Source organism: Diabrotica undecimpunctata, chromosome 4 (assembly GCF_040954645.1).
Source record: "Diabrotica undecimpunctata isolate CICGRU chromosome 4, icDiaUnde3, whole genome shotgun sequence".
Taxonomy (NCBI): Eukaryota; Metazoa; Arthropoda; class Insecta; order Coleoptera; family Chrysomelidae; genus Diabrotica; species Diabrotica undecimpunctata.
The window spans coordinates 94,297,239-94,320,999 of NC_092806.1; the positions used below are offsets into that span (position 1 = coordinate 94,297,239).

Consider the following 23,761-nt stretch of genomic DNA (forward strand, 5'->3'; position numbering starts at 1 on the left):
ATCGTTCTCCTCGTATAATGTGCCCCAAGTATGCAGTCTTCTAATTTTTTACATAATTAAAAAGTTCCCTATCCTGTAAGCCCGCTCTTCTGAGTACTTCCTCATTTCTGACCCTGTCCGTCCATGATATTCTGAGCATTCGACGCAGGCACCACATTTCGAACACTTCAAGTTTGTTAATGGAACTGGCCTTTAAAGTCCATGCTTCCATTCCGTACAGGAGAACAGGCCACACGTAACACTTAAGCATCTTGTATCGGAGGTTGAAGTCCAATTTGCGATCAGTCAGAAACTTACGAAGCCTCAAAAAAGCATTTCTGGCTTGTTCAACTCTGCTCTTTATTTCATTCTCGGGGTCCCAACCCTCATTCAGCAAACATCCCAAGTATTTGAATTGCCTGACTTGTTCGATTTCTTCTCCAGAGACATATATCTTTGCGTTGGGGTAATCATTTCTACTTATAATCATTGATTTTGTCTTCTTGATATTTATTTTCAAACCCCGAGCTTCACTTGCAAGAGTTAGATCATTCAAAAGGCATTGAAGATCTTCGATGTTATCTGCCACTATGGCTGTATCATCGGCATACCTGATGTTATTAATAAATATGCCGTTAACTTTAATACCCTTATTAGAGTCTTCCACTGCTTCTGCGAAGGCTTTTTCTAAGTATAAATTGAACAGCATTGGAGACAGTATACAACCTTGCCTTACTCCTTTTTTAATGGAAAAATCTTCTGTTTCGTTGGAATTTTGAAGACGTACTGTTGCTGTCTGATTCCAATACAGATTGGCAATGATTTTTATATCCTTTGCATCCAATCCCAACTCTTGTAGGTATTTTATCATCAATTCATGTTTTACATTATCGAATGCTTTCTCGTAATCGATGAAACAGATAAAAACATCCTTTCTTTGATCTAAACAATTCTGTATCAATGTTTGCATACTAAAGATCATTCAGACATTCTAGAATATCACAAACACCCTATTTTACTTCCCTCTAAATCACATGTAGTCACTCTACTGCTTTCACACGAACATACTAGACTTGGTCATGTCGGACCACAAGCCTTACTTTCCAATGTCAGACAAAGATTTTGGCCTTTGAATGGCCTCAGGGAAATTAAGAAAATTATTCGAAATTGCTCTACTTGCTTTAGATTTCGCGCACAACCTGCACAGCAAATCATGTCCGATTTACCAAAGGAAAGACTTTCGATCACACGCCCCTTTCAAAATGTTGGGACTGACTATGGTGGACCACTTATGATAAAAACATCTCGCCTTCGTAAGACCCCTCTCACAAAATGCTATGTGGCACTCTTTATCCGTATGAGTACAAAGCTGTCCATATTGAACTCGTATCCTCTCTCTCTAGTGACTCCTTTTACTAGCATTAAAACGTTTTATTGCTCGTAGAGGGAACCCCTCTGTTATATTTAGCGATAACTATACAAATTTTACTGGTGCTAATAACTGTCTTCGTAAACTCTATGACTTCCTCAAAACCTCTAAAAATTCTACGCCAATATCATAGGTCTTCTGTATCTTCTCACTTTCCAACTGAACCATTAGATCTTATTCTTTTCTTGTCATTCTACCTCGTTATTGAATGAGACATTCAACGGCCGGGGAGTATGTTCGAATTTGATCTAAACTGGCAACAGCGCCCTCGCGGCCTACCCCTAACCATCCTTTGTTACAGACCAAAAATTTGACGATACGAAAGATTGCACACAATTCTCTCTCTTTTACGTTTAACTGTCCGAGAAGACACATCGCTCTTAAGTTTAACTGCCGCATAGTAAATCATCGGATCACGTCAACAATAACAACTGTAAGTGATAATATTTATTACACAAGCAATGAGCAAATAAATAGTAATTATTATATTGTTTACCAACCAAATAAGGGTATACTATTGATAATTGAAATACATTTCTACTGAGCAAGAGTAGTTTAATTAAATCCACGTAACAAAAAGAACCACCGCTTAATGGAAATATACCAAGTCGAAGGCTAATCCGAAGTAATTATATCTTATAATTACTTGTACCCAGCCGAAGTATTTATTCGGCCCACTTGGACGGTGCAGAGGAACCTACCCCGTTCCAATTAACCAATATTTGATGTTTTCATTTCTACTTCGAAAATCGTTCTCAAAAAAGTTTTTTTTTGTGCAAATTATGTAAAAATGTGTATAACCAAAGATATTGTTATTGGTTATATCATTTAAAACTTGACATGCTTGACCTAGATCTTGGAAACCAACAGCCCATAGTTGCCACAACACATTTTGAGGTTGGTGTTTTTACCCTAGGAATATTTTGACTAATTTTGTGTGTTCCTTCTTATATATTTGTGTATAAAATTATATCATAGTTGTGGTTATGTAACGTAAATTGACCAAAAAATTGATTTATTATCCGCACACATCTGAATACTCTGACGAGTTTACTTCAGAATAAATTATTTCAGCAATATCAGAAATTAAGTCTGGAAAGGCACCAGGCTCCGATAAAATCCATCCAGAATTTTTACTCCAGTGTGACAAATATGCATTAACTAAAAAGGGCCTCCATTAAAGCCATATTAAAACCAGGAAAGGCAAATGATCAGCAACAAAACCTTATTCCTAACAACTCATATTAAAGCAGCTTTTCAAAGAAAGCAAATAACATCCGTGTCTTTCATTATCCTATCAGCTGCATACGATACTGTCTGGAGACAAGGACTAATCTGCAAACCAATCCATGCCATCCTGTGTCAAAAGGTAACTAAACTCATTGATAGCATGCTCACCGACAGTCACAATGGGCAACTTTAAAAGTGTCCAAATGAAGCTCAGCAATGGACTGCAACAGGGATTTGTTTCTACACCCTTACTGTTTAATTTATACTTTGCGGACCTACCTGGGACAACTGCGCAGAAATTTGGCTACGCTGACGACTGGGCCATTGCAGCAAGATATAATATCACGAATATTACAGAAACAATACTAACGAATGAAAAAGTGAAAGTGTGCTGTTTCCGTCTGAATAACGTCCAAGCCAATAAAAAACTCTCCATTCACTTTTTAAAACAGACTGCTCACACATAACTCAACAACAAAATATCTTGGAGTGACTCTGGACAGACCATTAAGTTTTAAAGAACACCTACAAAGAACGGCAGCAAAATTGAAAAAGCGAAATAATAAAGTTCAAAAGCTATGTGACACCACATAGGGGTCCTCAGCCTCCGTACTCAGATCATCCGCCCTAGGACTTGTATACGTGTATACTGACCCCGGTATGGCTCAATAGCAAACACACGAATATTATTCACACCCAATTAAACCAGAAAATGCGAATAATCTAACGTACAATTAGACCCACACCGAACTATTGGCTTCCCTTTCTGAGTCACATTCCACCGCTGAAACTGAGAAGTCATTCTCTTAGAAAGAAGATAGAAAAATCGAGGGTAACCATTAACTACCCATTCGCCATGATAGGCTTGATATCGAAATAAACAGACTACGCTCCAGATATCCTCAATTGTTAAGAGCCAACTTCTTACATCAGGAACATTTTAACTTCACCAACGCTTGGAGAAGACAATGGGAGAACGAGTCACCACAGGAAGCACACCAAATGGCCTGTATCGATCAGAAACCACCAGACTTTGAACTGACCCGCAAAACATAGACAACGCTAAACAGAATAAGAACAATCAGCGGTATATGTGCTGACAGCTTATATTTCGGAAAAAGCTCTTGCTCATGAGTGTGACTGTGGTGCGCAACGACAGACCGTCCGTCACATTGTTGAAGAATGCCCCTGAAGGCGATTTCCTGGAGTTTTCGACATTATAATAATAATATATTAGATGTTCGTTTGTAATACTCCATGTATGTTGTGATGTAAATGTGTTGTGTGTTAGATTGTAAACGAAGTGTTTGACCTCCTATTATTCACCTAATGTTGTTATATTTTTGTTGTTGACTTCTTCTTTTATTATTGGCAACCAAACCCGGCTACATTCAGCAGATGGGTACATTATTCTTCATTGAGTACGATGAGAGCTGATTCTTTGATTTTCCTATTTTTCATGTCTGTTTCTTTCATGATTATTGATGTATCTTTACATTGTGATCTGTTTGTTGTCCCAGGCATGTTTGCATATCTGGGATTGCTTACAGTATCTGTTCTTGATGATATTTCATGCTCATTTATTCTGACATTAAGTTTATCCTGAAATTAATTGTTGTATTCACAGGGTTTCTTTATAGAAGCAGTTTTTTGATCTTTCTTGTGTGTTGTTAGGTTTGATTTTGGACAGAATACACCTCAGTGTATTGGTTGTTTTGAACGTTGTTGTGATGTTGTACTTGTTTCTTATCCTCTCCAGTTTTTCTGATAAGCCCTGCACATATGGTATTCTTGTCATCTTTGAGTCCTTTCTTGTGAGTATTTATGAATTGTTTGTTGTGTTGTGTTGTTTTCTTTCTTCGGTATTGTGGAATTCCTTGTTTATTAATAACACTGGATAGTCATTTTTAGTCAGAATTGTTGTTAGCATATTTTTCTCTTCCTAAAATGCATTGTAATTTGATGAATAACAATAATCTATGAAGCCAGGTTGTTGCCAATCCAATATTAATTTTGGTAGGCGATGTAATTCTCTGTACATGTCCGTACCAAATAAGATGTTTGTGCTGTATTTTTCATAATATGATGATGTTTATTTTTTTCATTATTTATTTTATATTTTGTGTCTTCTGCTATAAATACTTGTTTATCTGCGAAATAAAGCATATGTAAGGTTTTTTTTGTCATTTAATGGTACATCCATTTCAAAACATAATTTCCTCCATTTCTTTAGTGTTCCATTCGGGAAAATTTTATAGACTGTTGGAGACTGCAGCCTTACCTTAGTCCTTTATTTACTGTAAAGCTCTTGGGGAACTGGTTGGTTTATTTTTAATTAATGATAGTTGTAGAATCGTTGTATGGCTTTCAAAAGTGTAATATTAATAGATGAGCTTTCCAATACTAGCCATAGTGTATTTAGGGGTATTGTATTATAAGCTTTTTTCAAGTCCATAAATAATAGATTAGTTGATCTATTCGTAAATATTCCAGCTCTAGTGGTTCATATTCGTTTTTGTCTAGGGCTTTTATAACTTTTCCAGGTAGTAGAGTAGTGAGTTAAGTGCACCTTTTATTTTTCCCATTTATGAGTCGTTCTTTGATTTGTGTCTCATTGCGTCCATCTCTTTCCATATTTGTCCCCAAATAGATATATTCGTAACAAGAAAAATTTACCTTCCCATCTTCTAAGTTTGGTTAATTGTTTCAGCTTTTCCTATGCAAATGCTTTTCGTTTTTGTTGAGGTAATATTTAGTCTCCATTGCTCATATTCCTGTATTAATCGCTTTGTCATGAATTGCAGATCTTTCTGGTCCTGTGCGATGACTAATTCATCGTCCGTAAAATAAAGCATATATAGGGTTGTTTCATCGTGTAATGGTTTACCCATTCCAGAAGAGTGCCTTGAAAAACTGTTGAAGATAGACTGCAGCCTTGCCTTAGTCCCTTATTTACCCTAAAATTCTCGCAAAACTGGTTGTTAATTCTTATTTTTTCTCGTTGTAATACTTTCACAAGTGTAATAATATTAGATGAGCCTTCCAGTTCTTGCCATAGTCTACATAGGAATATTGTATCATGAGCTTTCGTCAAGACCACAAATAATAAATAAGTTGGTCTATCCCTAGCTATACTTTTTTATTTTATCATCATCAACAGCTATTCCATCCATCGTCGAATCCATCACCCTTAGATGTGTCCATTTATTTCTGTTTGTTGTTTTTTGCATCATGGTTTGAGGTCTGCCTCTACTTATTTTGTTTTCTTTTGATCGCCATTCAATAATTCGCTTCGTTTTTTTTATTTAGTTGGGCTAAAATGAAGAAGTGGTTCATGCAGGATCGTCCAGCTCAAAATCCTGCTTGCTATTATAGCTCTAGTGGTTTATATTTGTTTTCCACTAGCATTTTTATAACTTTAGGCCATTTGTGATCCGCTTATTGCTTTATATGTTTCTGTTGTTCATCACTTCATAATGTGCTCCTAGTGGTTTATCGGTAGGTTCCCAATTTTTTTCCAAGGCTTTATATGGAGCTCCCTTTAGCGATTCTACTATGTGGGTATAAACTATATTTGTATCGTCGGTCAGATATGCACTATAAAGTCTTTGGTCTAGTTTGTTATCGTAAAGGCTATTTATAAAAAACTTTGTTTCCCTCTCAATTGTTTCGTAGTTTTAGGTTGATTTAGGTTGAAACTGATAATATTAAGCACCAAGGTTATACTTCAAACATCAATAGTAATAATTGTAAGTTCACTTTAACTACTAATATTTTTGCTATTATTGTTTTACAAACCAAGTTGATTTTAATTTATTTTATACTTATCTTTTAATTACCAGACACATTGGCAGGTATTAGGAGTGCCACATGCAAGTCAATAAATTACATTTCCTGGTAGGTGAGTAAAGTAAACTGCCGTTCTTAGGAAAAACACCGCATATGCAAAAATTATGAAAATTTAGTTGGGCGTGAAAATTAGATCTAAAGAGTTTAAGTATATTAAATGGTTATTTAAGAAAAGTACAGTATTTACAATCCCAAATATATATTCTGAAAGAAATACTAAACTTAGCATCTACGAAAACATGCTTTGAACTATGGAAGAACCCCACAATTACAACATTACTTAGGTAAAACCCCGCATATATTTGACGGAGCCTGCAGTTACTGTGTTTATTCTAATCAATACACAATCGCGGTGTTTTTGCTACGTAATTGGCGCGATTAGCGAAAGGATTTGTCAGAGAAAATGTGTTTCAATCGTCTACTCCTATCTACTCTAAAAAAGACCGACGTGTGAAGGCGGCTTATAAAATCAAAATATCTACTCTAAACCTTAATACGCATATAGAAAGTTTTAATCCCGGTATATCCCATTACAGGCGTGAACACGCCCTTTATCGTAGATGCCTGCCTAGTGATTCAACCATATAGGTCACGCACAAGGATTATTACCAACCTACCCTCCTAATCAATGCTCGTATAAGGTTTATCGAAAGCATCTTAAAAATAAAAACATAACTTTCACAAATCTAATCCATGAAGAGTGCGAACTGTGTGAAGCATTCCAACTACACAATAAAGAGCATATTTCTGAGAACTTGAATCTAGCATGTAGTGAATATGAAAGCTGGAAAGAACACATTCAAGGTGCCAGAGATTTAAGAGAATTATATTGTTTGGATACAAATGAACCAGATACATCAACGACCCATAAAGTCTATGTTGACTTACAAAAAGTCATAATATTACTAAGAATCGATATGTTTAAGAAAGCAATAGTTACCCAAAGAATATCAACATTCAATGAAAGCTTTGTACCCCTGGGTAAAGGAAAAAAAAACAAAAATCTTTTGCATGCCTATGGTATGACGGTATTACTGGACGGTGAAAAGAAGAAATAATTAGCTGATATAATGTTTTCTTTTTACATTACAGGTATGTCGAACATTTTATACTTTGGGTTGAAAACTGCCAAGGTCAAGATAAAAATTTGAGTTTTTTATATTGTCTTGTACATTAATTACTATTTAACTGGGAATAAGCCACAATTAAAGGTTAAAATACGTTTATTGTATTTTGAGAACGATTTCCGAAGTGGAAATTGAAACGTCAATAAACGTATTTTAACCTTTAATTGTGGCTTATTCCCAGTTAAATAGTAATTAATTTAAAATGCCACAAGAAAATAGCTTCAGAACAATGTCTTGTACATATTGTAAATTCTGACGCTATATCTGCTCAAGATATTTGTATTTAGTATTTCGAACCAGTACATACCTTCATGTCCGCCGATGAACTTCCACCATCAGGTGAAACTATCTTTAAAAAACAAAAGAAAACCTACGATTTTAACGATTGTGTGACAGTATCCGGTCTAATAAATGTGTTTTTTTATTAAATATGTAGTTTTATTAAATTTTTCAAAAACTTATTTTATTGTTTAATTATATTTTCTTTAACATTATACTAAGAAAAAACACCGAAAAAACATAACATCCGTAGATGCTGTAGTTTTACTTAGCAATTCCTAATATTACTTACGATTTTTTCCCAGTATAGTAAGCATAAAATTAGGATAAACTACTGCTCCTTTTTTTAAACATAGTTTATTTACAGATTTATTGATATTATGACCATATGGAATGTAAGGGCTTGTCAAAATATGGCCACTTATACACTCCCACGGTGCCTTACAGAGGGCCTTCGACCAGTCTATTCGAAGTATCCTCTGCGTATCTTCCATCTTAGGTATTTCTTACACAGGAAATAAATGAAACTCGGTTTAGGAGGTGGGCAAGGCCCAGCCACAGAGCCTAAAATGTTCGTAGAACTGGAGCGGCGCCCCGACATCGGACTCCCAGGGTGCAGATACCCTATTTTGGGAGCCGAGACTAGAATGATCCGAGAACTGAAAAATGTCCCATATTTATTAGCATATTAATATTTATTTGGCATTTTCAGATCTCTCGGCCAATAGAAAAATATAAAGATGTAAAAATATAAAGTATAAAGTTGCAGATTCTTTGAAGTCCATTTACTCATTATTATAAATACTACAAATGCTGTGGTTTTCCTACAAATGAGGAGGGCGGTACAGTACGTAAAACTTCTGAACTATTGAATCAACAACTGTCTTCACTTCCTGACTACTTTAAAGGTTTAAAATGCACATATGTATTACTAACCGATTTTGTTACTTGTACTTATGATGCGGTAAAGTCAATGGAGGGCATTATGTTAAAAACTATCAAAACTATAAATATATTTATGAAATATATAATTGTGTACAAAATGCTAGGTACTCAATATACTCTTACTCGTAAAGAACCCCACCGAGGATCACAGTACTAAATTTTGAGTGTTTATTATGTGTTACTAATGCAACCGGACTTAGCAATCGGTCTGTAGGAAATAAAACTATTTGTTTTATGTCTCAATATTTCGTCACGATTTGGTGACTTCTTCAGTAGAAAACTGTAAATTTATTAGAATAATTATTCTATGTAAAAAAAGTGAATATTTCAATACTTACAACTAGAAGCGTAAAAATTTAAATTTTGTTAAGATAACTAAATGACATTTTTGTTTGATTTTAATTTATTTACGAGTTATGGTAACCGCAATACATTATATTTTGTAGAGTGAATTCTTATATTGCACAATTTTTTAGTGAATAAATTTAGGTAAATAAAATAATTTAGGTAAAATAAACAATTATTATGACTATTATCGATATTATAAGGTGAAAAGATGCAATTAATAGTAAAGGAATGAAAAAGAATCAGGAACTTGTTAAATTGATGTATAAAATGTAATTGATATACTATAGTATTTATCTTTGGTAATTGATGGTACGTAGTCAGTTATTGTAATACTAATAATTAGAAATGAAATAAAATTGTAGATAGAGTTACTAGAAGACTATTAAGTTAGTTTGTTTTTAAAGGTTAAGATCTATCATATCATATATTGTTTAGTATATTGTAGTAGATATTACTTAAATGGTTGGTGTCTGTCTGATAATTGATAAATTCATGAGTTTTATTAATGTGCACAATTTCAAGGAAAAGTCGATTTTTATGACCAATAAGTTGTTATATTACATTATATTATTATTATATGGTATAAACAATAAAGTTATTGCAAATTAAACCTGAAAGTATGCATGTTTTTTAATTGTTCATAATTATTAAAACAAACAATAAGAACACATTTCATAATGTAAGTTTTTATGTAGTTACTACATTTGCAAAAGATGGGCACCATCGGTCACGTAGTTTTTAAATAGTTAAATTTGATCCCATTCGAGAGAACAAAGGTCATTTTCAAATGGCTGTACAGGTGCTTTGTCAATACCTAGAATGTTTTTATTTATGTGATTCTCTTTAAATATTCTCAAATTTTCATGTTTTTAAACACAATGAAATAATAAAAATTACTATTATATTGGCAATGTCCCTAACTTATGCCACAGAATAAGTAACAATCAGAATGCCCACTTTCAGATGCCGCCTTTGAAGTGTGTCATCACGCGATTGCCATTTATTTTAAACTGAAACATAGACTCGAATTGAGTCTATGTTTCAGTTTGTCTAAGCTACGACAAAACTGTAATTTAAATTTTTAGAAATTAATAATTTAGTAAATTTGAAATAATTTATTCTGTTCTTCAACTAAAAGTACCAATAAAATATGTCATATTATGCTATGGTTGCCGTAAATAGATTAAACCGGGTTAATTTTTCTATATACAACAGAAAAAAAATTCCCTGAACAGCACTGGTTCCGTTTAAAACATGGCTGATTCCGTCTGCGAGAACGAGATGCACGTACTTATCTTGACAAGCAGAGTGGTCATTCTGATTAATTATTATTCTGTGCTTATGCCGCGCAGTATATATATATATATATATATATATATATATAAATATATATATATATACATATATATATATAAATATATATAGATATATATATATATATATATATATATATATATATATATATATATATATATATATATATATATATATATATATATAAATATGTATATAGGGTGGTCCTTAAGTAATTGTAGTACAAAAAGAAACAGTAGATTCTACACTTTAAAATATTACGATTTCAGCCAAATTGATTTAATAAAATGTTGATATTAAGAAAGATACAGGATACAGATACAGATACAGTGCAAATTTAAAATTTTATTCTTTGCTTTAACTTTCATGTTTGTAAACATTTATGCACAAAAATTTAAAACTGGGTACTTTTGAATATAAAAAATTATAATTTAATGCACACTTTGATGTAGCTGATAGAGGACGTCACATATGCCACATATGTGGCATAAATTTGCACTTAACTTTTTTGCTGTTTGAGTTACCTGTATTTGTGATAAAAAATATTAAAGATACATTATTTTAACAAAAAAAAGGTATATTTGTTAATAACTTCAAAACTCAACACTTTTCGAGATAATTGCATTTTACAATTCAACTGCATAATTCTGATTTAAGGCAATTACTCCAGCCAACGAAAAATAGCATTAATAAATCTAAATTTTGGTATAAAATACCTTTAACTAAAGTTAATAGTTAACGAAATATTAAATAAAATAAATATATCAGCAGGATAATTAATAAGAGGATTTGACAAAAAACAGAATAATAGGATTTTACATCAAACATTTTACGTTTTATGTTAAATTAAAGTCATAATCAAAACATTTTGTTTACAAAGCAAATTAAGAAATACTTAAACTAAATAACATAACTGTTTGGGAAAGTATGTTCTATTTGTTTTCATATTTTTGCATTTGATGTTTCTCTGTTGCGGTGCTGTAATGTGATCTAATATAATGCTATGTATTCTAACGACTTTGGTGAAATATGTTGTTTCCCGTTATTTCGTAAAATTGCTAAACTGGTTGTCTCATGTATTGTGTTTTGAGTGCGGAGAATTTGACTTCCTTTGTATTCTGTGTCACAAATATGCACACAAGTGTACGGTTTCCTATTGCGGTCTCAATTGACTTAAGTTGTCGCATTCTAAATAACGATACAATGGGGTGATTTGTTGATGTGCTCTCTTCTACCCAACGGCCAGAAGATTCTTTTCTGACCTGCAATCTCAAGACACTTCATCTCAAGACAGCGAACCAAACGGACCTAGTGCGTGATAGGTTCTCGCCATCGAGCGTCGGCGGGCGCCCCGACGCGGTACCAACGAGATTTCCTTGGCTACGACTCCAATAGTTCAAAGGGTAAGTCTATATTCTTTGTACAAACATCAATAATGAGTAAGACCAGTTAATTTCCTAATTTATTTATAGTTGTGTTTGCTATTTGTCGCTAATTTATTCACATACAAAATATTACATTTTTACTTTATAATTATTTATCTATTATCATTTAACCAGCGACCTCTTAAGTTTTATACAAAACATTTGGCCACTTCGAGCTGATGATAAATAATTTTTTTTGACTTTGATTCAGTTAATTTCATTGTGTTTCAATTAATTCATTTTAATTAATTGTTTTTTTCCTTTCAATTTAACTTTGATTCGGTCCTTCGGCATTATTTCTAAACTTAATTTACATAATGAAATTGGATCATATTCACATAGCAATTTTTAAATTTTTTTCTATTTTTATAATTCATAATTTCAGTAGGTAAAATACTTTTATATATATTTTGATTATTATCATACATTAATTATATATATATATATATATACGATTTATTGTTTTACATTTTTACATTGTTTTGTGTTGATTTTGTGAATTATTATTGTTCTACTTGTATTATACTTTCCAACTCATTCTGTACGTCTTGTTTGTTAACTTAAACACATTTTTTTTGATTTTCTTTGTTACTATACCTTTCGTTACTTACTTTTTATCGATATTCTTACTTGTTTGCAATTGATTTTGTTTAAAACCGTTCACTTCTTTAAATCTAGATATTCTCTTCGTGTTGATTTGTTAATTTATGTTTGCATTATCCTCTCTTTCGTGCTTGTATCTTACAATGCTCAACAAAATGAACAAATCCAACTTTTCGCGCCATACTCGGCATTCTCTAGATTCAAGGAGGCCTATGAAACGCATTCAAGTATCAAAACCACACGCCTTCAATATTATTCGTAGTCAGGGTAGATTTTCATAAATCTCACAACCTTGTTTCGATTGAATTTATTGTCTTCTTCTACTCGCTTTCGATTATCGCTGTCTTATTTTACTATTTCGATAAAATCTCTGTTACTTGTGGTTTCGTTAGTGCTACAAAGCACCCTAAGGTAACTAATCAAGGTGTTAAATGTGTCTTGTGTTCCGGTTCTTATCAGTCATATAAATGTTTGTATTTTTTGTGACTAAACGGCTTCAAGAACTTTTCTCGTTGGTTAATCCACATAATTCTTGTGTACGTGGCCTGATTCCACCTCATTCGAAGCGACGAATTGTACGGTTTGCGAATCACGGTCTCGCGTTTTGCTTCGTTTGTTAACCAACGTTCAAATTCATCTTGTTCCTTTAGACAATCACTTCTTCAAATACCAACATTTCTAATTTGCTTCACAAACACATTTAATGTCCTCGTCTATTTCGTGCTTTGTGTTCTGGTTCTCACTATTCATGTAAATGTTTGTATTTTTTGGGACTAAACGGCTTCAAGAACTTTTCTCGTTGGTTATTCCACATAATTCTTGTGTACGTGGCCTGATTCCACCTCATTCGAAACGACGAATTGCACGGTTGGCGAATCACGGTCTCGCGTTTTGCTTCGTTTGTTAACCAACGCTCAAATTCATCTTGTTCCTTTAGAGAACCGCTTCTTTAAATACTAACATTTCTATTTTGCTACACAACCACATTTAATGTCCTCATCCATTTCTTTCCACATAGTTGATACAGATCAAATATGTTTTCGCATCTTTCTTATAATTCGTATCGTGCTAGATACAGGCTCCACAGCCAATTTTATTTCCGTGATAACCAAATCACGCATTTTAGTAATCAGATCTTCTAGACATACTCATAGGGCTTGAATTGGTTTTTCGTTTCTTAAATTTTGGTCAAAATTCTTGGCGAACCAAATCATCCTGTGGTCTTAGAAATCATTTTCAATTATATTCTATAAGGGCGAGTCTCTACGACTTATTCTATATTTTATTTCACATCTTTCGTTACTTCTATGCATACAAACATAGATATTTTCTACAAAGGTTTTGGGAAGTCGAAAAGAGTAGGCACCTGTTAGTTTTGTCCCAACACGACGAAGCTCTTGAAGGATATTTCTAAGTTGTTGATTTTTCGAAAATTAACAAGTCGATTTTCTGTTATTCCACCGTTTCTACAACCCAATCCTCTTTATTTATCTTTTCTCTTGTTTATATTCGCTACTTATTCTTTATTCTTATGCATATTTTCATTTTGTATGCTAGAGAATCGCTTCAGGAAACTTCCGAATCTCAAAGAGACATATGTTGCATTCATGGAAGATTTTGTTACTTCTCAACATATGATGCCGGTTTCTGACACAGTTTTCAAAAAACACATTTTTATTTCGCTTCTTTTATCCAAAATTTGTACTAGCTTCGACGCCAATCTATATGACGTTCGAAGTGTGTCGCTAACCGACGCTTTTGATACTGGTCCTAAAAGGGCATCTCGTTCTTTGCTTAATTTTCGATATCTTCGTTGTTGTTTTATTTGCGATATAAAGCAAACGTATCGACAAATTAAAGTAAATGAGGAATTTTGGAACTATAAAAGGGGTTCTCTGGAGATCGGACTTTTTAAACCTCTCCAAGAGTTTTTGCTACGTATCGTTACTAACAGTACTTCTTCGTTTTATTTCGCTTATAAACTCTACAAGAGTAACGCTTAGTTTTTAATGCTCGATGGTTTTCCGCTAGGCAGTGGGCCAGCAACCATCTCGACGGACTTTAGTCAGAATCACGCTACAAGTGATTCTCTTTGATCTACTCACCTTCTGCAGTGAGAACTTGCTTAGCTTTTAAAGCACGATACGATGGTTTTCCGCTAGGCAGTGGGCCAGCAGCCATCTCAATGGACTTACGTCAGAATCACGCTACAAGTGAATCTCTGATACTACTCACCTTCTGCAGTGAGCACTCGCTTAGCTTTTAAAGCTCGATGGTTTTTCGCTAGACAAATCGACAACGTTAGTAACCATCTTTAATTATTTTCAGGCTTTGGCTTACGTATTTTGACATGTTGTTCGTTGACAAAGACGAACTTTTCATGTTTACGGTACTGGGCCTAAAATGGAATCCTACGACTGATTTATTTTCTCATTGTTCTTGTCCCTTTGACAAACCGTGCACAAGCGGGCTATTCGTTCGTAAATTAGTCGTATTTTTGTTGCTATCCTCTTGTTTTTATTCATTTTCCATGTCTTTTTGCTAGTCAAACGTCTTCTAAAACCGTTGTGGCACTTCAATGTATCTTGGGATGATGAAACATCTGAACAGATACATCTGACCTCTGTACTTGTATGTGTTACATTTCTGGTGTTATTTCTATACAGGAACAGCTATCGCAAGATCGGAGCTCTTGGCAGCTATACTGCTGACGGATCAAGTCACTTTTGTCAAGGAGTCTAGTCCAATTTTCATGCTCGCTCTGTCTCGACAAGATTGGAACTCCTGGCAGCTATATTGCTGGCTGATCTAGTCACTTTTGTCAAAGGGTTGCTCGTCCGATCTTCCGATATTTCGATTCCGATATCGACGATTGCGCTCTCTTGAGCTAATTTTTCTACCCCAAATTGCCAATCGTATTAAACACATACAAGAACTGATACCACACTTTACTCGGCATCAAATGCCTTCTAATCAACACCTCTCTGATTGTGTTAGTCGTGTTGTATCACTGGCACAATTATTAGAATTTTCACCAAACTGGCATTTTCCTACCGTGGAACTCGTCGAAATATTACTTCCTGGCTGTCATTGAAGACTTAAATGGGACACCACGCCGAGATTTCGACGCTATTCTTCTTCTTGTCTTTTCGCACCCCACGGAATTCTTATAGGAAAAGGGGCCAACGGTATTGTGTATGACACAGTCTTTATAGTTTAGTCGGTCGAAAAATTCTACTAATTCGACGCTATTCTTTTCTAATTGATGACATTGTACGCGTTGTTAATCTGAGCACAGGGTCAGATGACATCCAACAATGTTCTGTGGTCAAAATATAACCGCCGCTTATTTGTCAACCTATATTTTATTCTTACTTAGTTTTTTTATTAGTATATCGATCTTTTCATGTCTATTCTTTATACTTATACTTTCAGCTGTTCTTAAAAACATTCGTTTTTGGCGCGGGAGAATGTTTGGGAAAGTATGTTCTATTTGTTTTCATATTTTTGCATTTGATGTTTCTCTGTTGCGGTGCTGTAATGTGATCTAATATAATGCTATGTATTCTAACGACTTTGGTGAAATATGTTGTTTCCTGTTATTTCGTAAAATTGCTAAACTGGTTGTCTCATGTATTGTGTTTTGAGTGCGGAGAATTTGACTTCCTTTGTATTCTGTGTCACAAATATGCACACAAGTGTACGGTTTCCTATTGCGGTCTCAATTGACTTAAGTTGTCGTATTCTAAATCACGATACAATGGGGTGATTTGTTGATGTGCCCTCTTCTACCCAACGGCCAGAAGATTCTTTTCTGACGTGCAATCTCAAGACACTTCATCTCAAGACAGCGAACCAAACGGACCTAGTGCGTGATAGGTTCTCGCCATCGAGTGTCGGCGGGCGCCCCGACGCGGTACCAACGAGATTTCCTTGGCTACGACTCCAATAGTTCAAAGGGTAAGTCTATATTCTTTGTACAAACATCAATAATGAGTAAGACCAGTTAATTTCCTAATTTATTTATAGTTGTGTTTGCTATTTGTCGCTAATTTATTAACATACAAAATATTACATTTTTACTTTATAATTATTTATCTATTATCATTTAACCAGCGACCTCTTAAGTTTTATACAAAACAATAACTTTTTGTCAAAGTAAGTGTTCGATATGTCCACCATTTTCTTTAATTTATTTGTCAATATATTCCATAAAAGGTCGTCTCATATTAAATAGCATCATTGATTCTAAAGAAACTGCTGCACTATTTATTTCCATTCCCATAGTTGGTTGCGAATGTTTATGGGATTCTTATAGACACGTTGTTTTAATACGCCCCATACACCAAAATCAAGCGGATTAAATTCTGGGCTCTGTGGTGGCTATAATGTATAATGGATGAATATATTCTTTTGGATATATATCCAACTCTTATGGTATATTATGGAACTACATCTTATTTGTCGCAGAGGTTAAATAATGTATTAAACTGTGATGTATCTCACTCATTGGTTACTTATATACACATAGAATAACCTATCGATGACATCACTTATTTATATGATTACGTTACAGCTTACGAGTAACTAAATTAAATCTCAAATAAATGGACTATTATGACTAACTAACGAACTAATATTATGCTGATCTAAATTGTCTGTGAGTTTACTACATATATATTTATAACAATATCGGTTATTAGGCCAACGTTGATGTTTTTGTAAAAATGCTGAGTCTTTAAGGTTAGATTTGTAGCAAAAGTATTATTATAGATAATAATATATGTCTACAAGACACATATGTGTGATTCAATGCCTGTGCTTTAGTTTCTAATTGTCCTAATAAAAATGGGTAAACAATTTACGTAATGAATAATAAGTTTTCTTTTGGGATTTTTTATAAATTAAATAATTATATCAATATCTGACCACATTGCCAATGAATATGGCTGCCACGATCAATCCAACGTTCAGAAAAGTTATATATGTATGTATATAGGTATGTTTTCACTGCCTTCTCTCTAGAATGTGGTGGTGTACTATCTTACATAAACCATATATTTTAAGGGAAAAAGTAATACAACGCCAGCAGGTATAGAAACTTAAGAAGCGATAGAAAAGCGAAATTGTAAACACGATGACGGCCAACGTCTGAATACGGACACGGCACATAAAGAAGAAGCTGAAGAATATTTTCTTCAATAAGACATTTAGCAGCCATAAAAAACATTTTGTAATGTTACATTATCATTTTTGAGTTGTTTTAATAAGAATAAACTATGAATTATGCTTATCTACAGGTATTCAGTGCTTTGCCGCACAAATATCATAACTAAGAATTATTATGCAGTTGACTTATAAAATGCGATTATCTCGAAAACAGTTAAATTTTGAGGGTACTAACAAGTATACTTTTCTTTGTAAAAATAATGTTTTTTCAATATTTTTTAACACAAATAGAGCTAACTTAAAGAGCAAAAAAGTTAAGCGCAAATCTATGCCACACATGTGGCATATGTGGCGCCCTCTATCAGTTACATTAAAGTTTGTATAAAATTATAATTTATCCTACTTAAAAGCATCTAATTATAAATTTTTGTCCAAAACTATTTACAAACGTAAAAGTTATAGCGAAAAATAAAATTTTAAATTTCCAATTTAACACCCTGTATCTTTCTTAATATTAACATTTTATAAAAGCAAGTTGGCTTAAATCGTAATATTTTAAAGTACAGAATCTACGGTTTCTGTTTATACAATTACTTAAGGACCACCCTGTATTTACATATTTATGTATTTATCAGTGTCGAAAAATCGGGATTCCATGCAAATATACAATTTTACATAAATTACACTTACCTGTTCAAACAGGATAGATATTTCGTGCTCCTTTTTATTGGGTTTAAGACCTTTTACTCCTTTTACGTATGACTCGTCGGAATCATAAAAATGAGGCATCGAAACGTATATTGGTACGCCTGCGCATTTGTATAGGTCCATTAGTCCTTTTTTGAGACAGGTATCCGGTGTATAACAGTAGCATTTTTCTTCTTCATTTTTTGACATATCTCCCAAAGAAGCTGTGTATTCGTTGACGGGTATACCATCATATTTAGTTTTTTTTACCCAGAATGCTTTAAGGGACCTAAAATATATAGTTGTAAAATAAATATAAAGAATATTGGAGGTACAAATTTGAAATTTGTTTCCATAACAAAACTGTTTATTTGTACCTATTTCATTTACCGTTTGTACCTCTATGCCAGAAACAGTTTTCAAAAATTAAATAAATCATTTCGTTTTTGCTGTCCAAAACCAAATTCTTTTAAAATCTTGAATATGTTGCCTGTGTGTGTCTATTTCATATAATTCATATAGTTCGCTTACGCCCAGTTAAAAATTTATCCATGATTTTTTATAAATTTATATTTACGGCTTAGGATATTTTAATACCGTGAACTGCAATCAACAAGCAAACTACAACATACATATTTACAATAAATTTAACATGTACAGAAGGACTGACTCGACTAAGCCTGGTCAGAACCACCTCAGAACTGAGGAGATGCAGATCGAGAATGTTGATTCAAAGACCCTAATTTTTAATTTTTAATTTTTAATTTCCTCCGTGAGGCAATATTTTGACGCTTATTTTAACTTATTTTTGTATCGCTAGAAGCAAACTTACTATGTCTACAATCGAGGTAAATTTTTTAACACCGATGCGGTTGATTATGAGCTTATATTTAGGGAGATCGTTACCAAGGGAAAGATAGATGATAAAGAAAAGATTTTGTAACGTTTGTAAGATTTTTGTTTTTTTTTTTTTTTAATAATAAGCAGATATTAAAATGTATCTATGAATATATAACAAACTGTAAATTTAAATTATAAGTGGATTTAGGTAATAAAATTAAAAATTGTAAATATGTCAAAAACTGAAAAAATGTGTATACGAACATATTACTCCCAGTAAATTTAGATTATAAATAGACTTAGGTAATAAAATAAAAAATTGTAACTACCACAAATAGTCTGGCTAATTGACTATGCCAAAGCCATCATACAATAAAAACAATTTTACGTTTAAAAACCAGAGAAAATATTAGCGAATTGACCGATTAGATTATTTAAATTTTGATAATGAATAAGCTGCTACTAAGTTGTGTTCCCATTTTTTTCTTTTCGTTATTTCATCTGAGTTCAGTCTTTGCTTAATTAAGTTGATATATATTTGTAGTTTTTTTTTTGTTAAATACTTGGGTTTATTTGGCCTTTTGTCAAATTCTAGTGACATTTAAGGGATTTTTTAATCTGATGTAACGGATTGGAATATGAAGTGAATAATCCGAATTTTTTATCTGCCGGTATTTGGAATTAAGATTTAGTTGTTAGTTTACGATTTGTTTAATAAACAAACATTTTGTATATGAAGAATCAATTAACTTGACCTTTGTGTTACGTAACGAACAGTTGGGATAATTTTAGTTTTTTACGGTACAGGCTGCCCTGGCCGAATTTACGATATATATTATATATATATATATATATATATATATATATATATATATATATATATATATATATATATATATATATATATGTTCGGATAAGTTTCCGCGGTCAGATAAATGAAAATTACTGAGTTCTCGGGAAGAACCGCGTTGAGAATTTAAAACTCGACGTTTCGGCACCCATTTTGGAGCCATTATCAAGAGTGATACGGTTCGGTTCGAGTTCGGGGTCTCAATCTGCCTACTCCCCTTACTCGAGACGTACCAGTATCGTGTTCTATATTGCAAGAACTGTCACTCGACACTGAGGAGTAGGCAGATTGAGACTTCTTCGTTTGAGGTATGCGATGTCCATGAAATTTTGAGCATTCTCCAGTAGATCCACATTTCAAAGGCCTCCAATTTATTTACGGTTGATGTTTTTAGGGTCCACGTTTCAACTGCATATAGAAGAGTCGACCAGACGTAGCATTAAACGTAGTCGAATTTCGAGTTTTATTCGTTTTTTTTTTCTTTTTTTTTTTCGTTTTTATTTTTTATTATATATATATATATATATATATTATATATATATATATATATATATATATATATATATATATATATATATATATATATGTATATATATATATATATATATATATATTATATATATATATATATATATATATATATATATATTTATTTACTGTAACAATTGACTTCCCACATGTAAAGTTGTAGGTTCAATTGGCTTCCGCTGGTCAATTGGCATCCGGTATTCGGATGCCAATTGACCTCTTCAAAATAATATCAGAAACGCATAGTGGATGATATTATAAGGCTCTTTACGCGATATGAACCCGGAATCCAATTGGACCGTTTTTTGATTCGTAAATAAATCGTAGTTCGAGGCAAAAAATAAGCAGCGCCACCATCGATTTGTGTATATTGAGTTGAAGCGATATTCATGTCGTTACAGCTTAGCGGTTCAATTGGCATCTACAGGATGTGATACGATTTTGGAAGCCAGTTAGTCACTTAGATTGTCTTAGATTCCAGGTTTATAAAGGTTCGAGTAACATCTGGTCGATTCGCGTTTGAGTTTAATTCTTAGAATGGATATTTTTTGTTTAGTTTTTGGATTTACAATATATTATTGGTTTTATCTTACTTTCTTGTTATCTGCAGTCTTTTATTCTTTTTGAAAGGTTTTATAACCTTATTTCTCAGCGCCATGTGTATAATTTTTTGAAGCACATTGCTAAAACGTTGTGTATTAAAAAGCATTTAATGTTAGGGGTTGTAAATGCATTAAAAATGTTGTGAATTTTGAAAATGTGGTTTGGCGCTGTGTTAATAAGATTCTTTCGTTAAGATGCTTAGTTTTTATCTATCTCTGGTTATGCTTTGTCTTTTTTTCTGTGAAAATATTAACTAATATTATAAATGTGAGTGTAAGGTGTTTGTCGGCTTGTTTTTTTTTTCGCATTCCCTGTTTAACTTTTTAACCGATCATATTGATTATTTTTGCAATTTTGACAGGGACACAAATAAGCACAGATGATACATTTTATTAAAAAAAGTTGTATTTTCAAGGGATACTTCTCGGCAGAAGACGCCATCACAATCGAATCGAGGATAAAGCTAGTATTTTATATGTAAATGAGAATGCAATCCACTCTCAACTGATCAACATTTAATATGTCATCACAGGTGTTCCGTGTGCAATGCTGCCAGGTCACCCATGTACAGCTTGGAACAACAAGAGCCATTTGCTGATCGGTTTAGGTCACCGAAACCCAACCAATTATGATTGGATCAACAGAAACAACTACTCCGTGGGCTAATACCCCTACCGGCATTGAATTATACTATTGATCCAATGGTCGCAGAACAACACAACCCATCAAGTGTGAAACGCCAAACAGCTGTTTCGGTCCGCCAGACCTTATCAGTGACGCTTGGCTTCTCCATTGGAAAGTTGTCCGTTCTGCTTAAGGGAACAAGGTCCTCTGAATCTCAAATGTAAATGAGAATGCAATCCACTCTTAACTGATCAACATTTAATATGTCATCACAGGTGTTCCGTGTGCAATGCTGCCAGGTCACCCATGTACAGCTTGGAACAACAAGAGCCATTTGCTGATCGGTTTAGGCCGCCGAAACCCAATTAATTATGTTTAGATCAACAGAAACAACTACTCCGAGGGCTAATACCCCTACCGGCATTGAATTATACTATTGATCCAATGGTCGCAGCACAACACAACCCATCAAGTGTGAAACGCCAAACAGTTGTTGCGGTCCGCCAGACCTCATCAGTGACGCTTGGCTTCTCCATTGGAAAGTTGTCCGTTCTGCTTAAGGGGACAAGGTCCTCTGCATCTCAAATGTAAATGAGAATGCAATCCATTCTTAACTGATCAACATTTAATATGTCATCACCGGTGTATCGTGTGCAATGCTGCCAGGTCACCCATGTACAACTTGGAACAACAAGAGCCCTTTGCTGATCGGTTTAGGTCACCGAAACCCAACCAATTATGTTTGGATCAACAAAAACCACTACTCCGAGGGGTAATACACCTACTGGCATTGAATTATACTATTGATCCAATGGTCGCAGATCAACACAACCCATCAAGTGTGAAACGCCAAACAGCAGTTTCGGTCCGCCAGACCTCATCAGTGACGCTTGGCTTCTCCATTGGAAAGTTGTCCGTTCTGCTTAAGGGGACAAGGTCCTCTGAATCTCAAATGTAAATGAGAATGCAATCCACTCTTAACTGATCACATAGGTGACCTAGCAGCATTGCACACGGAACACCTGTGATGACATATTAAATGTTGATCAGTTAAGAGTGGATTGCATTCTCATCTACATTTGAGATTCAGAGGACCTTGTACCCTTAAGCAGAACGAACAACTTTCCAATGGAGAAGCCAAGCGTCACTGATGAGGTCTGGCGGACCGAAACAGCTGTTTGGCGTTTCACGATGGGTTGTGTTGTTCTGCGACTATAGGATCAATAGTATAATTCAATGCCGGTAGGGGTATTAGCCCTCGGAGTAGTTGTTTCTGTTGATCCAAACATAACTAGTATTTTATAGTATATATATATATATATATATATATATATATATATATATATATATATATATATATATATATGGCTAAACACCCCTTTAGGGGTTACGCCGCTTACGCTCTCTAGATCTATGTTTTGAGGTAGATCAGTCCTCATGTTCCTTATTTAATTTTCTCAGTTATTTTTCTCCATTGTGTCCTATCTCTGGTTTTTCCTTTCCACTGTCGTATGCCCGCCTTGTTGAGATCATTTACAACTTCTTGTAACCATGTAGATCTTGGTCTTCCACGTCTTCTTTTGCCAGCTGGTGTCCATTCCAATATTGAGAATATCGTCGTAGTTGATCCTGATCTCCATACGTGTCCTAGCCATTTTGCTCTTTGTTGTTTTATTTTACACACTATATCTTCCTTAATTTCTTCCAGTAGCTCAAGGTTCGTTCTTTGTCTAAATTCATTTTCATTTATTTTTATTGGTCCCAGTATTGCTCTTAGTATTTTTCTTTCTTGTATTCTAAGGTTTTCCTCTTGTTTTTTTGTCATGCTGAGGGTTTCGGCTGCATACATCATCGTCGGTCGAATTATTGTTTTGTATACCTTCATTTTCGATTTCTTACTCAATAGTTTATTTTTTAGTAATTTCTTATTTGC

The 23,761-nt window shown here is 33.7% G+C and overlaps 1 protein-coding gene across 1 annotated transcript in view; it reads right to left on the reverse strand.

The window, feature by feature from the left end:
* The window catches only part of LOC140439788 (sensory neuron membrane protein 1-like), a 155,615-nt gene that overhangs the window by 37,849 nt on the left and 94,005 nt on the right, over positions 1–23,761 (reverse strand). Inside the window, exon 6 of the mRNA XM_072529927.1 lies at positions 18,387–18,672. Coding sequence (XP_072386028.1) covers positions 18,387–18,672 — 286 coding nt within the window. The remainder of the gene's footprint in view (positions 1–18,386; positions 18,673–23,761) is intronic.